Source organism: Zeus faber, assembly GCF_960531495.2.
Source record: "Zeus faber genome assembly, chromosome: 8".
In the NCBI taxonomy this organism is placed as follows: Eukaryota; Metazoa; Chordata; class Actinopteri; order Zeiformes; family Zeidae; genus Zeus; species Zeus faber.
The window spans coordinates 14,732,610-14,746,131 of NC_137195.1; the positions used below are offsets into that span (position 1 = coordinate 14,732,610).

A 13,522-nucleotide genomic window follows, 5' to 3' on the forward strand; every position below is an offset into this window, starting at 1 on the left:
GCGTGCATCATTCTACAACCATCGCAACTACAACCCACCGCCTGCCTCTTTACCCCCAACCCGATGGTCCCCATCGTTCAACTCACGGACAACAACCCCCTCAACCTCCTCCCCCCCGGAGCCCCGAAACCATTCGCCCCGGTCCGTCCGGGTGGCACAGCGGACGGCGGTTGTCGCTTCGCACTGGGCTGCCAGACGTTCAGCACTGATTCGTCGCCGGCGCGGGGGGGAAACCCGTCGCACCCGTCGGTCCAGTTGCAGGGCGCAGGTGAAGGGAGGGAGGGAGGGACGGAGGTGGAGGAAGCTCGGAGAAGCCGGCGATGACTGAGGGAAACAAAATGGACCCGGGGTAAGTTCCGTGTATTTATTCATTTACTGGCGCGCGTTGTAACGTATAGAGCGCGGCGTCAATACCGGGGCTCCCGTTGCGCCGGTGCGCTTCCCTGCGCCGCCTGCTGCGCGGTTTTGTTTTTAAACTCCGAGTGGAAATCGAAACCAGCGGCCGGTGTTTAGTGTCTAGACAGAGTATAAACGCTCTAACGACCTAATAACTCCTGTTTATTGTTTAATTGTTATAGCTCTGGCCCTTTAACCTGATTGTACACGTGTGTGTGTGTGTGTGTGTGTGTGTGTGCGTGTGTGTCATCTCTGTCTTGCACTGATTTAACTGTACTGCCGATCTGTCAAATAATTCCTCTAATAACAAGGAACCAATGCAAAATATACAGACACACCCCTGACACTATAATCCTACTTTACGCATATGGAAATTTGATAGGAGTGCTTTGCTTATATTCAGGGCACATTCCTCAGTGTGACCTAAAGCCGCAACAGGACAGGTGTGGCAGATGCTGCAAAAAACACCCAAGTAACAGGTTTATACTACAGGCATAAATGTGGACGACAGCATTCCGTCTGCCTCTGAGTGTTTTCTTTTTTCGTAAGGCTTTCCCTTGCCACTCACACCCTGCTCAGGTAATAAGTAACCCTACGTGTTTATCTTCAGCTTTTCCTCCAAAGCACCAAATGTAAACAATGGCGAGGAAAACCAAGCAGTCGTGGAGGAGCCGGCCCACCCGTGGAGTGAGAGAGCAGAGGAGGGCGAGAGGCAGCGGGAGACGGACACCAGAGAGGCAGATGTTGCAGATGGATCACCTGCAACTGCAGAGAGCATCCTCCCTCAGAGGGAGCCTCACGACAAACAGAAGTTCAGCACTATGACCTATCAGGTACATTTTCCTCCTGTTATATAAATAGAAAATAAAAAAACTGTATTGATTCAAGATTTCAAGATTTTTTATTTGTCACATACATATACATACTTTCATACATATATGCAGTGAAATGTAAATACAAACCATTCTCCTGGCACCTGGCATTCTCTGTGGAATCGGGATTCCTCTCCTTTAACCCTTTGGCTGCTGTTGTTTATCAAATAACATGTAAAATGACTCCCCAGTGGAAATACATCAACAGATTAGATACTATTAAAAAAATATATAATTATAATATTTGTGAAGTGCTTCCAAATAATTTTCGATGGACACTGGGAAAAGCAATGGCGGAAGAAGTGTTTTATTTAAGTGAGAGTACAAGTAACCTGACACAAAAGTACTCTAGTACAAGGCGAAAAAAGTAACATTACAACATTAACATTACTGCTTTAGTAAAAGCATATACCTAGTACTCGCCCTAAAATGTACTTAAAGTCTTAAGAGTAAAAGTGTTTATACTTACTTATATATAGTGTCCTGATAGAACAGCTTGTAATATGGCATAAACTGCCTCTGTACCTTTGTTTCGGCAGATGAGTGCTCATGCACATTGTGATTAGACTTTACAATAAAATAGTACAAATGATGTCATAGTCATTTACAAGGATATGGACCCAATTAATCATCAGTGAACAATCGTAATCAGCAGTTTGATGGATCCAGTCCCGGTAGATATAAATAGAAATGCAGATTCTTCCGTGTTTTTTAACTCAAGTAACAAGACTGTGAAAAGTGAAACATCTGGCTGTTTGCGCTCCCTGCAGAGGAAGACGAGGCAGAAGGTCGTGACCGACGTAGCGACCCTGAGTAAGGGAACATCTGCAGGAGCCAAGCCCCGGACTGCCCTGAAGCAGGCCCTGTTCAGCCAGGGACCATCAGACAAGAACACTGGGCCCGGGGTACACACACACACACACACACACACACACACACACACACACACACACACACACACACACACACACACACACACACACACACACACACACACACACACACACATACAAAAGCATGGACAAAAGTGTCCTCCTATTCGTAGAATAAACTCTTCTCGAAAACCATTACTGTGAGCTTTATTATTTCTACTTTCCTTTTTCTAAAATCAAAATGGCCAATTAGTGGCTTTAGCAGAATAGTATATGTTTTATGTCCTTAATTTTATGTGCTTTTATTCATCGTCTTGTAAATCCAAATGCCGAAATACCATTGTCTCAAATTCTTTATTGCTCAGTCTCTCCTGATTATTGGTCACCTGGTCAACCTGATTATTGGCTTTCTTACTCTCTTCTGCCCATCGCTGGCTTCCAGGAGCGGGTTCAGCTGGAGATGGTGAAGCAGGTTCTGGAGTCCTACTGTGTCCCAGCGAGCCTGAGTTGGACGTGGGAGGAGGACAGTCAAGGAACCACGCTGGAGAGCAACTGGACCGACATCGTAGCCTCTCACTCGGTACAAACCGCCGGGGGGGGGGGGGGTTTCCTAGCTCGTCTGTGTGGAGGATTTGTATTCTGTAAAAGCTTGTGAATAACTGCGTCCTTTTTGTTTTGCGTCCACCAACCCCCTTGCCCTTCCTATGCATCCCATCTCGCCGATGGCTCAGACAATGTCAAAGATACAGAGACACCAACAAGAGGCGCTGTGGGAGCTTATTCACACCGAGCTCACCTATATCAATAAGCTCACGGTCGTGAAAGATGTAAGATCTCACTCTCTGTTCTCCGTCATCTTCTCTGAGTGGCAGCAGACTTTGTCAATTAAACCGAGAAGCAATCGTCTTGTAGAATATTGAACGAGGGAGGTTATTTGTCTTTTACAGTTGGTCATTGCTGCCCTTGGTAACCTGCACCAGCATGGGTTTCTCCAGGAGGTCAGTCTACGCTTCATGTGCGAGTATTGATTATAGGTTTGGGTTTGGTTTGGTATAGGTTTGAACATTACTGTATTATGCATATAGTACATACAGTATTTGCATACACTACCAGTATCTGCTGCTGGGCCTGTTTTCCACTGTAGTGCACACCAGTGACATGCTGACACACTGACAGCATCCGCTCAAAGCGCATGTGTGAATGGGACATTCAGCACAATAACAAAATGTTGAAGATTTCCACATAAATGCGGAAAATGTCATAAGTGAGAAGGGAGTACCATTTTCAACCATTTTCTCACTTCATGGTGTTCTTCTTACCCTCCCTCAGGTTAAGTCTGAGTTGCTTTTCTCCAACCTGCCCTCCATCCTCGGTGCCCATCGCCTGTTCTGGCAGGAAGTGATTTACCCCATGTTGCAGGAAGGGAGAAGGTCGAAGCTGCCCTTTGACCCCTTGGGGCTAGAAGCTGGCTGTCTGCAGGTAACAGCTTCCCCTCTATCAGGGTCATTAGACATGCAATCATCAGCTGTTTTCTTTTTGTTAACTCATATTATTGTATTTTTATCCGGGGTTTTTTTTCTGTTCTATTATTTTCAACAGTTCAGTGAGCGTTTCTCCTCCTATCTGCCGTACTGTGGAGAGGAGGAGAACACTTTGGAATTCACAAGAAGCCAGATGGACACTAACCCTCACTTTCTCGCATACCTCCAGGTATATCACGCCGACATAACCTGCATTCATGCAGTTACTCAGATCGACACTTGCGCCAAAGCATTTTAAACATGCAGTCACACAGTCTCACAGAGACAGACACAAACACATGTTCAAACATGTATTTGCCTTTTGAACTGAGAGAACATCATATAAAATGTACCAAGAGAGCACACATGAAAATAAAACTATATTTTGTCACTCTCCCTATCTTGATGGCACAATCTCAGATCGACTATCAAGCAAAGTTATATGCAAAAAACAAATAATAAAATATTATTATTATTATTACTATTATATTAATAATAATTAATAATTAAATTAAATAATTAAACAATAAACTATTTTTATTTTGTAGCTTTTCCTTTCATTAACTGTACTTGTAAAAAGATAAAAGCCTTCATTGTGTTTCATCAGTGCTTGTTACAGAGTACTTAATAAGGAGGGTAGAATAGCTGAATATTCATAATACAGAATAACATTATCTATGAATCAGCGCTCTGCGTAGTTGCACAGAAGAATGAGTAACTGTCCTGTTATTAATGATTGCACAGCAGCCTGCGGTGTTCTGATAGACGACTCTTCACGCCTCACACCATTGTTCTCTCCATGTGACTCAACCTCGATTAGAGTCCTTCTAATTATACATCATGTGTGAACAGTTTATTTTCCCCTCATTGCAGAAGAAGTAATATTGTCTTCACTGCAGATCTGACAACCCAGTTTTGTAATAGCATATAACCCAGTTACATGATGAAATATTTCCATTGTCTCTTCATGTTGTGTAAAGAGATTACAGTTGGACCTCTGACCTGAAATAATGGAAATAATGTGTCTAATGGTATTTGTTTTGCTCCTTTTTCAGTGGGTAGAGACTCACCCTCAGTGTCAACGGATGCGTGTGGGCGACATGCAGGCCAAACCCCACCAGAGGATTACCAAGTACCCCCTGCTGCTCAAGGCGGTGCTCAAGTCAACGCAGGATCCACAAACACAGCACACACTCAGAGGCATGGTGAGGACGTTAAAGCTATAATGGGATACTCCCGCTTTTGGGGGAAATTCGCATTTTGTCTATCTCACCCAGAATTGGACAAGAAAGTTGATTCCAATTTCATCCCCAGAACAGTGCCATGCGTTTAATATTATGTATATACTGTAGTTATTTAAGCAAGCGCTGAGCAAACACAGTTGCTGAAGCATGCCGGGATGACATTTGTGTTCACTTTCTCGTCTGAATCGGAGCTCGGTAGACAAAAGCTAATTCATCAAAAGAATCCCTTTAAGATCAATTTCCCTGTTGAATTGTTCAGAGTCAGCACAAATGTATCTAACACACCGTTTTCTCAAGGGAAATCCCACTGTTTTAACTCGTCGATTAACTGATTATTCCTTTCCAGTTGTCCAGTGTCAATAATTTTCTGGAGACCATCAACAACTATTTGAGGTTCAAGGATGAGAAGCTTGCCCTCTCTATCTCCGCCCAGAGGGTGGAGGGGTATGAGGCAGAGGGAATAAACGAGGAAATTGACAAGGTAAAATATTCTGAAAATGATTGTCAAGTTGCCACGTGTCCTCCCTGTGGAATGTGTGCGCATACTTGATACGCATCAAATCTCGGTTGAGCTCTTTCTATGTCTACCTTCCAACTGTCTTGAAAAATGAGTTAACCATGGCTAGCAAAACAACTATGAAAATCTACTCTCATAAAGGAGAGCATTGCACCCTTAAGGGTACAATGGCATGCCACACAGGCAGCACCCTATAAGGTACACATTTGTCACACAAACTGGTGCAAAAATGGTACAGATTTGGGGCAAATTTGCCCTTTACAGGTCACTCTACTGAGGTTAGGCATCTAAACCGCTAATGGTACAATGCTGTTCTGAGTGTAGGTTGATATCTACCTTGGTGTGCTATGCTTTACAATAATTACCTCTAACTGAGGTCTGACTGTTTACAGCATGTCCGAGAGATCTGCCGTTTTGATTTGACATGCCCTATCAGAGGAGTGAGTCACGGAGTTGTACGTAAGCTGCTGCTGGAAGAAAACTTAAAGATACGAGGGAGGAAAGATAACAAGGTGAGCAGGCCAGTTCTACCCAGTTGCTGTGAGCATGATCCCACCGCCTGATACAAAGGCTCTCATTCCTCAATACCCACGCTTCTTGGACGTGCTGCGTAGCTAGAAGTGGTGGCTCTGCTTTTCTCAGACGTGCTCCTAATGACTAAAGTCCAGAAGAAGGCAGAGAGGCTGAAGGTAGTTCGCCCCCCTCTGGCTCTGGACAGAACCTGCTGTGTGGTACTTAAAGATGGCTGTGAGTATTTTGTCATGTTTACAGTGGATGCCATATACCATCAGGGCAAACCCTCTTTATACTTGAACTTGAACTTGAACTTATACAGTTTGCCCATTTCCCCTTCCAGGTTCTTTTCTCCTTGTGGAGGTGAGTGAGCTTGGCTGTGCAATGAATGTCTACATATTCATCACAGCTACTGCGGCAAGATGTTCCACATGGGTCTCCACCATTCAACAGGCAAAGGTGAACAGATAGAACCCTTGGTGGTCTTCCAGTATATGCAATTTTGCAGTATGTGAAAGCGGGAATGTTGTAATAATTTGAGGATGAATCTTTTGGTTTTGGGATGGTGTGGTTTGAGCAGCCACACCTACCCTGGGTACAGGTAATTGGGCCCAGGATCAGTGTGGCTGTATACCTGTTTCTTGTTAATTGGTGTAACTTGCAACAGGTAAAACCCCTATTTCCCCCCCCACACACACACACACACACAAGACATGTCATGACATGTTGTCCATCTGCTCCTGTGCTTGTTCCACCTAGCCCACTCGCTACAATGAATGTGTGTGTCTTCGACCGCATTTTCTGTGTCTGTGCTGGAGAATCCCTGTTCAGGTGCCACGGTGGCTGTTCCGCCTGCCACACGCCACCCGAGCCTAGAGACACAGACAATGGGGTAGAAGACACAGAATTTTATTGTAGTGAGTGGGCTATGTGGAACAAGGCCCGAAGCAGATGGACCACATGTCATGACAAGGGCTCCTATCTTGTGTGTGTGTGTGGGGGTGGAGGTTTTACCTGTTGCTTGTTAGACCAATTAACAAGCAACAGGTATATAGCCAAACTGATCCTGGGCCCAATTACCTAGACCCAGTACAAGTGTGACTGCTCAAACCACACCATACCCACACCAGATTTCTATTCCAGAGTGAACTAAAATCGGACCGTGACTATATGAATTAACCCCTTTTGTGCTGCAGGAGACACTGAATATCCTGAGAGAGACAGAAACAATGAGACTGTTGAACATCCAGAGATTACAACATTTTGATGCCCGAAATGCTGTAGAGCCTAATGTGGAGACAACAAGGAAACCTCTTGAACACTCAGCAGATGTTGACTTTGTGGATAAACTTGTCGAGGGGCATGTTATCCCCCAATCAGTAAATGGATTGTTAAAGTCCAATTTAATAGACACTACATTTCAACCTCCAGATGAATGGGTCAGTGTTGGTACTGAAGCGCCGTTGTGGAAATCCAAGATCAGAGACACTAGCTCAGAGACCAAATCACTGTACAGGGACTTCTCTGGTCCACCAGCAATTGAAACGGTTACATGGATAGAAATGGAGGAAAGAGAAAATGATTGGAAGCAAACGGATGAAAAAGAATTAGTCGTTGAATTTCAGGGGATAAGAGAGCGAAGGGCAACCTGGAATCACAACAAACACCTGACATCTGTCTCTGACCAGGGTAGTGATTTCATGTCTCGAAACCCAGGAGACCCCGTTGGACGGAATTCATATGAGCCACACGTTCTCTTGATTGGCGGATACCCAGACGTCGACTATCCGGCCCCCCAAACTGGCACTGTAGTGTCCCCTCACGATGACCACCAACTTACAGAATCCATGACAGGGTCTGGGCTTCAAAAATTACCTAGTGCAGGAAGGAGGTCAATGAGGAGGGACTCTGATAGCCAGTCGTTTGCCCAGAACACCAGGCAAGACTCCTGCTACAGCCAAAGTTCGGAAGAGGCTTTCCTAGATGCATGGAGGTTCTCCAGAACATTTGATTCCCCAAGGTTATGGAGGAGGAAGCCTAACAATAGCCATCATGGTAGTCCTACCTACCCGACACGTGGGCACGTTCCTTGTGATGAAACAGTGACCTGGTCTGCTCCTAACACCAACTCTTCCTCCAACTCTGACTCAGACTGCAACCAGCAGCTGAAAGGAAAATTCAAACCTTCAGGTCAGAGCCCTTCTTCCCATAAAGTGCTCAGGGTGGGCTCCTTGAAGCACAGCCACGGGATGTTCTGGAACATGCCTAAAAACAGAGCCTTCCTAGATCTTGAAACCCTTTCAGAGCCCAAGCCTCCTAAAGAAATTGCCCAAAAAGACTTCAATAAGAGGCCCGAAATGAAACCCCAGAGGAGTACCGCCATACCTGACATTGTACTTCAGGGAACTCCTGATCTTAAACTGAACTCTAGTCGCATATTAGACGACTCACCTTCTCCATCCCAGGGACATGACCCACAAGTTCGCACTTCCCCCCTGGAGGGTCTTCTAGAACGCTCCAAAGTGCGAGTGAGGGACAGAGATGCAGTGAAAGGGGTAAGAAATGGGAACGTACATACTATTGGTACATGGCATCCACCCGCATCTCCATCTTCATCTCCATCACCGAGTGACGGGGACAGAGATACGGAGTGGGAAGAGGTGGCACTGATGAGACACAGAGCTCCAACCGTGAGCAAAGGATGGCGGGAGCAGTTGGTCGACGGCGACGAAGACAAGAAAAACAGCAGGTAAGAATGAACAATTTACTTAACTGTGACTTTAATAAGTATTTACCTTGTCCAGCCAATCAAATTGTGTTTAAGTGGATCCGAACTGAGATGGAAAAAAAAAACAATACATCAATCGCAGAACACAGATTTAGAGATTGAAACGCCTTTCAGGCAGAGGCATTAACACAAAATGTGTAGCACTAAATTTCCGCTTTGGAATATAAAAAGTGGAATATAAAGTGTATTTTCTGCACCCAATTGGGTCACCGTGTCTCATAGCCAGTGATTGAAAAAATTGTTAAGGGTCCTGATTTGCAGGATTCATATGCTACCATTGTACATGAATAAATGTATAACCTTTAACTATTGTAGGTTATTTTCTACCTATGTATTATTATTATGATTATAATTATTACATTATAAATGCTGCCTTACCACTGAAGCAAACAAAGCTTGTTTGAATGATGAATATAATTTATTTTCAATCTTGTAAAAATATCTAAATGTAACTGTTGGTCTCTACATTGGTAGTTGCCACGACAGAACTTTTATGGCATCAAAAAGTCACCGTGGCTAATAATGACAATTGTTAGCCATGGGCGGCTCGGGCGGGGTGTCGGTCTGTCGCTGTGGGGCCGGGATCCGGGCCCGTGGTCCGTGCCTTGCGCCCGTGGCCCGGGTTCTGTGCCGGCGGCTGTGTCTTGTGCCTGCACCCGGGGGTTCGTTGTATGTGTGCGCCCCTGGGGTGCGGGGTCTCCTCGTGCTCCCTGGGACTGGGTCATGCTCCTCGGGGCTGGGCGTGGGGGTTGCTCCAGGGCCCTCTGGCTTCTCTGGGGGCCCGGGGGTCTTCTGTGGCCTCAGGGCTTTCCTGCAGCTGTAGGGTGTCCACGGGGCTGCGGGGTTCGGGGGGACTCCGGGGCCCCTTCCACTGCTTGGAGGCGCCGCAACACCCTCCTGGTTGCATTCCTCTCTTTTCCTTCCTCACTCGCTGCCATAATTATGACAGGAAGAGGCCACGTGACCAGTTGTAGTTCCAGTTTTCCTGGACCTAATTCACTGATTTTCAATACATGTTGTCATCCAATGTTCATGTTTTTGTGTAAATGTTGTTTGTTCCTATGTTTATTTGTCTCACTGTGGTGATTCTCCCCCTCTTGGAGTAGTGATCAGTTGTTTATAGACCCAAACATGATAAATAGTTATCCAAAGAGGGAGGTTGGTGGTGGTTCTCCATAACCAAAAACAGTGCTCTTGTCATTCTACAGGTCGTCCATAGGACAGAGTTATTGCAGCAGTTCTTGACGATTTAAGAATTAATGAAGAGTTGCATTGCAGGTTGAGAAATTGAACTCCACTTGCAGACTAACTCTATCCTGAATGCAATGGCATACAAATACTCTGTGTTGTATGCCCAACATGCTGACAGCACGGGTTAAAAAATAAAAAATAAAAATAAGAGATAAAAATAAATAATGACAATTGTTTGCGTTCAGAAACACCATTCCAACACCAAACTCTTCTTGCAATAGCTGCTCATTTGAAATATGAACGGTAATCTCCTTTTATCAGCAAACATCACAAATAAGGAGGATGCAAATGGCATACAAATACTCTGTGTTGTATGCCCAGCATGCTGACAGCACAAAAAAAAAAAAAAAAAAAGCAAACATCACAAATATTGTATCAAGTTGTTCCGTCAGAAATGGGTCGGTAATGCGTGTAGGAAGTTTCTTTCCTTTGCGATTTTCAATGTCAGCTCTTTTTCTCCTGTGTCCTCTGATTTGATCTTATTTTTTCATTTCAATGTTTCGTCGAACGCACAAATGTGTGAATTATACTCAGATTATTCCCTTATGATATGTAGTGAAGCACTCTGTATTTGTTGGAATTTTACATTATGAGACCAACAACTGACTTGTTTTTTTAAGGGTAATGTATTGTATGTTGCTACATTCCGACCTGATCATTATGTTGGTGGGAGTAAGTATTTTCTTTAACACGGTTTAGACATTACGAATGAAAACAGTGCAGGGAAACATTATTGTATGGCGCCGGCCACACAGTCAGTGGACTGGAACTCACTGGTTGGTAATTATGACAGCCCTTTTTAACCTCCTTTTCTATTCTGTTCATTCTCTAGCTACGTTTTTGTCGATGGTGTGAACGTGGATTGGCCAGGCTGGTGCTTTGACGATGAAGAAGTGATGGATCATCTAAACCCACCAGAGCACGGCAATAGCCAGAGAGGTCTTCTGGAAGACATGAGTCGAACTTTGACCATTTTGGATTTCCCAGGGCAGGGAGATGGCAAGATCAGCCAGGTGTAAAACCAACTGGATAGATTGATATAGTGGATAAACTAGTCTCTTAATTACCACTAGTGGAGTCAACGCAAATGCAAATCAAAACCACCATTTAATTTAAACCAAAGTCAGTTACATCTTTTGTCTCCAAGTTCATGGTATGTTATGATTCTGTAATTATGCAGCTTGCATGTAAAATAATTCAATATAGTATTCTCTGAAAGTTTGAAAATACCTATACAGTACAGTCAATGTTTTCTGTAAATACAATGACATTTTCTTTCAAGGTAACTATTTTTATATAAAGAAGTGTTAATTTCACATGTTTGGCCTTTTACTCATTTCACTTTAAAAGATTGAGGTTGTATATAGTGTAATAAAGAAATGCACATATGTCACTATTGTAAAAGTATGTTATTTGTAAAACACATTATTCTAGTGAATTTGTATACAGAGTTAAAATAAAGACATAATAGCGATCCAAAACTGTATTTACAATTTTTATTTCATTTTTAAAAGGAAAAGGAAAAATAACAGCTACCAGTGTCTGGTCTGAATATGTACAAATATTACATAGAAAAAATCACCAAGCTTCTTCCTGATTGATTATTGCTACAATGTCGGCAATGAAAATGAATGAGTACATGATGATATGTTTACTTCTTAACTTCTGCAGTTTCTCTCTTCCTTCTCGTTTTCAACAGAAAGAGCATGAACAATGGTTTCCAAAGCAGGATATTGCATTATCCTTTTTTTCTGTGGAAAAGGGACACATACATTTTGAGATGAAGATTTTTAAAATCAATGGTCTTAAAATGTACAAACTATATATATATATATATATATATATATATATATATATATATCCATTTTAACAAGACTTTGATCACATAATTTTGAAATTTTCTCTGAATTTTTAAGGGAATGTTGTCACAAAATTTTTAATATATGCACATTTTTATTATACTTTTGAGTATTCTATTTTCTTTTTTTTGTTGCAATTTTCAATTCGATTAAAATTAAATTGATGGAAAATTAGACTATCTCAACTAAACTGGTGGATTTTGTCACATGCTGTGATAAGGCACACAGAACAAAATACACTGAAAATAAATTGTCATTGGTTTCACTTTTGGAATTTGCTTCAATTTGTAAAACCCCATTTTTTTCTTTTGCGTTTTTTCAACTTGAAATTGAGAAATTAAGGATACATTTTAAGTTGAGAAAACCCAAAAAAGACAGGTTGAACAAATGAAAGCAACATTTTTAAGTGGAAACAATGACTCCAATTGAATCTTTTTTTTCCACTCATTATACTGGTTTGATGACGTTGTTGGAAACATGGTAACTCACCCTTTGATGGTTCCTGCACAAGAGAATGAGGACCACCAGCAGCAACAGCAAGAAAAGGCTGAGCACAACCAATATGGCGGTTTGACTTGATTTCCCTGTTTCCATGTGTCCACGCAGAGCACCTGTGGACACGGCACAGAGCGCGTTAGCAACATTTAACAACTATAATTACTTGAGGATAAACAGGTTGTTTGAGGATGAATACTGACTCGTCATTGGAGTGTGGTACGTTGCGTTTCCTAAGATGCCGTTTTTCCCATAGAAGCGACACGTCCATTCTCGGTCTGACTTCCCCTCGGTCCATCGGTCGATCCTCAGAACCTTCCCCTTCTGTTTTGAGGTCACCGTTTGGACGCCGTTGGCGTCAGTGTTTACACGGACCCACTCATAGTCAACGACCGCACTGGGATTGCTGAGGTGGCATGTCAGGATCATGGGGTCTTTTGCCGTGGGTGGGACGTTTCTCTCAACTGAAAAGAAAAGTAGGCGATTCGGTTGGTTTTGGGTGGTTATGTGGTCTAAACACTTAACCCGGCATTAAATACGAATTGTTTCTTCCAATTTAACAATTTAACTTTTCCAGTTTTACGTAGTTCCTTGTTATCTCACCTTTAGCGATGACGAGCTGCGTATTTCTTGTCAGTCTGTGTCCTTCTACTATCCCAGAGCATGCATAGCGTCCCTCATCGTCTGACGCTACTTCCATGAGACAAGAAGACTTATCCCAAAGGCTCCTGGACCCAGAAGACAGGCAAGACCGTTGGGGTAAGGACGACAGCGAGGGACGCTTTGATGGGGAAGGGTGTCCGACATCCAGCTTCTCCCAGACGTGGTCGGACGGAATGAGACCATGGCTGAATACACAGGGAAGAGTGACTGGAGAACCCACTGCAGCGTACACCATGTCGTTGTCAATGTCTGGCTGGATTATTCCTGTGAAAGACGAGAGGGAATCTTAACTTAAGCTCTTACCCCCCGACCATGACTCACATCGGACATCTCACACCTCACGCTTAGCCAAGGATCTCACCTCTGACCGACAGATGCTGAGTTGCGAGGCCCTCTCCGCTCTCAGAGTTCACCACGCAGGTCCAGTTTCCCCTCAGTCTCTGAGACGCTTTAACCTTCAGGACACTCTGTGGGACACTTGCATTTTGGACAAAGGTCTCTTTCCTCCCATTTGGACCTTGAGGCACAAAGG

General features: G+C 43.6%; 1 protein-coding gene across 1 annotated transcript; it reads left to right on the top strand.

The window, feature by feature from the left end:
• Window positions 1-63: 63 nt before the first annotated feature.
• Window positions 64-11,244, top strand: plekhg6 (pleckstrin homology domain containing, family G (with RhoGef domain) member 6; the record flags this gene model as incomplete). Its single annotated transcript, XM_080004767.1, has 16 exons — window positions 64-268; window positions 800-839; window positions 1,007-1,229; window positions 2,039-2,173; window positions 2,583-2,720; window positions 2,872-2,967; window positions 3,088-3,138; window positions 3,470-3,619; window positions 3,740-3,850; window positions 4,716-4,865; window positions 5,251-5,385; window positions 5,814-5,933; window positions 6,036-6,168; window positions 6,278-6,358; window positions 8,086-8,683; window positions 10,806-11,244. 16 exons carry the CDS (start codon window positions 64-66, stop codon window positions 10,990-10,992), a joined length of 2,553 nt encoding a protein of 850 aa, XP_079860893.1. The 3' UTR covers window positions 10,993-11,244.
• Between the last annotated feature and the right edge of the window lie 2,278 nt (window positions 11,245-13,522).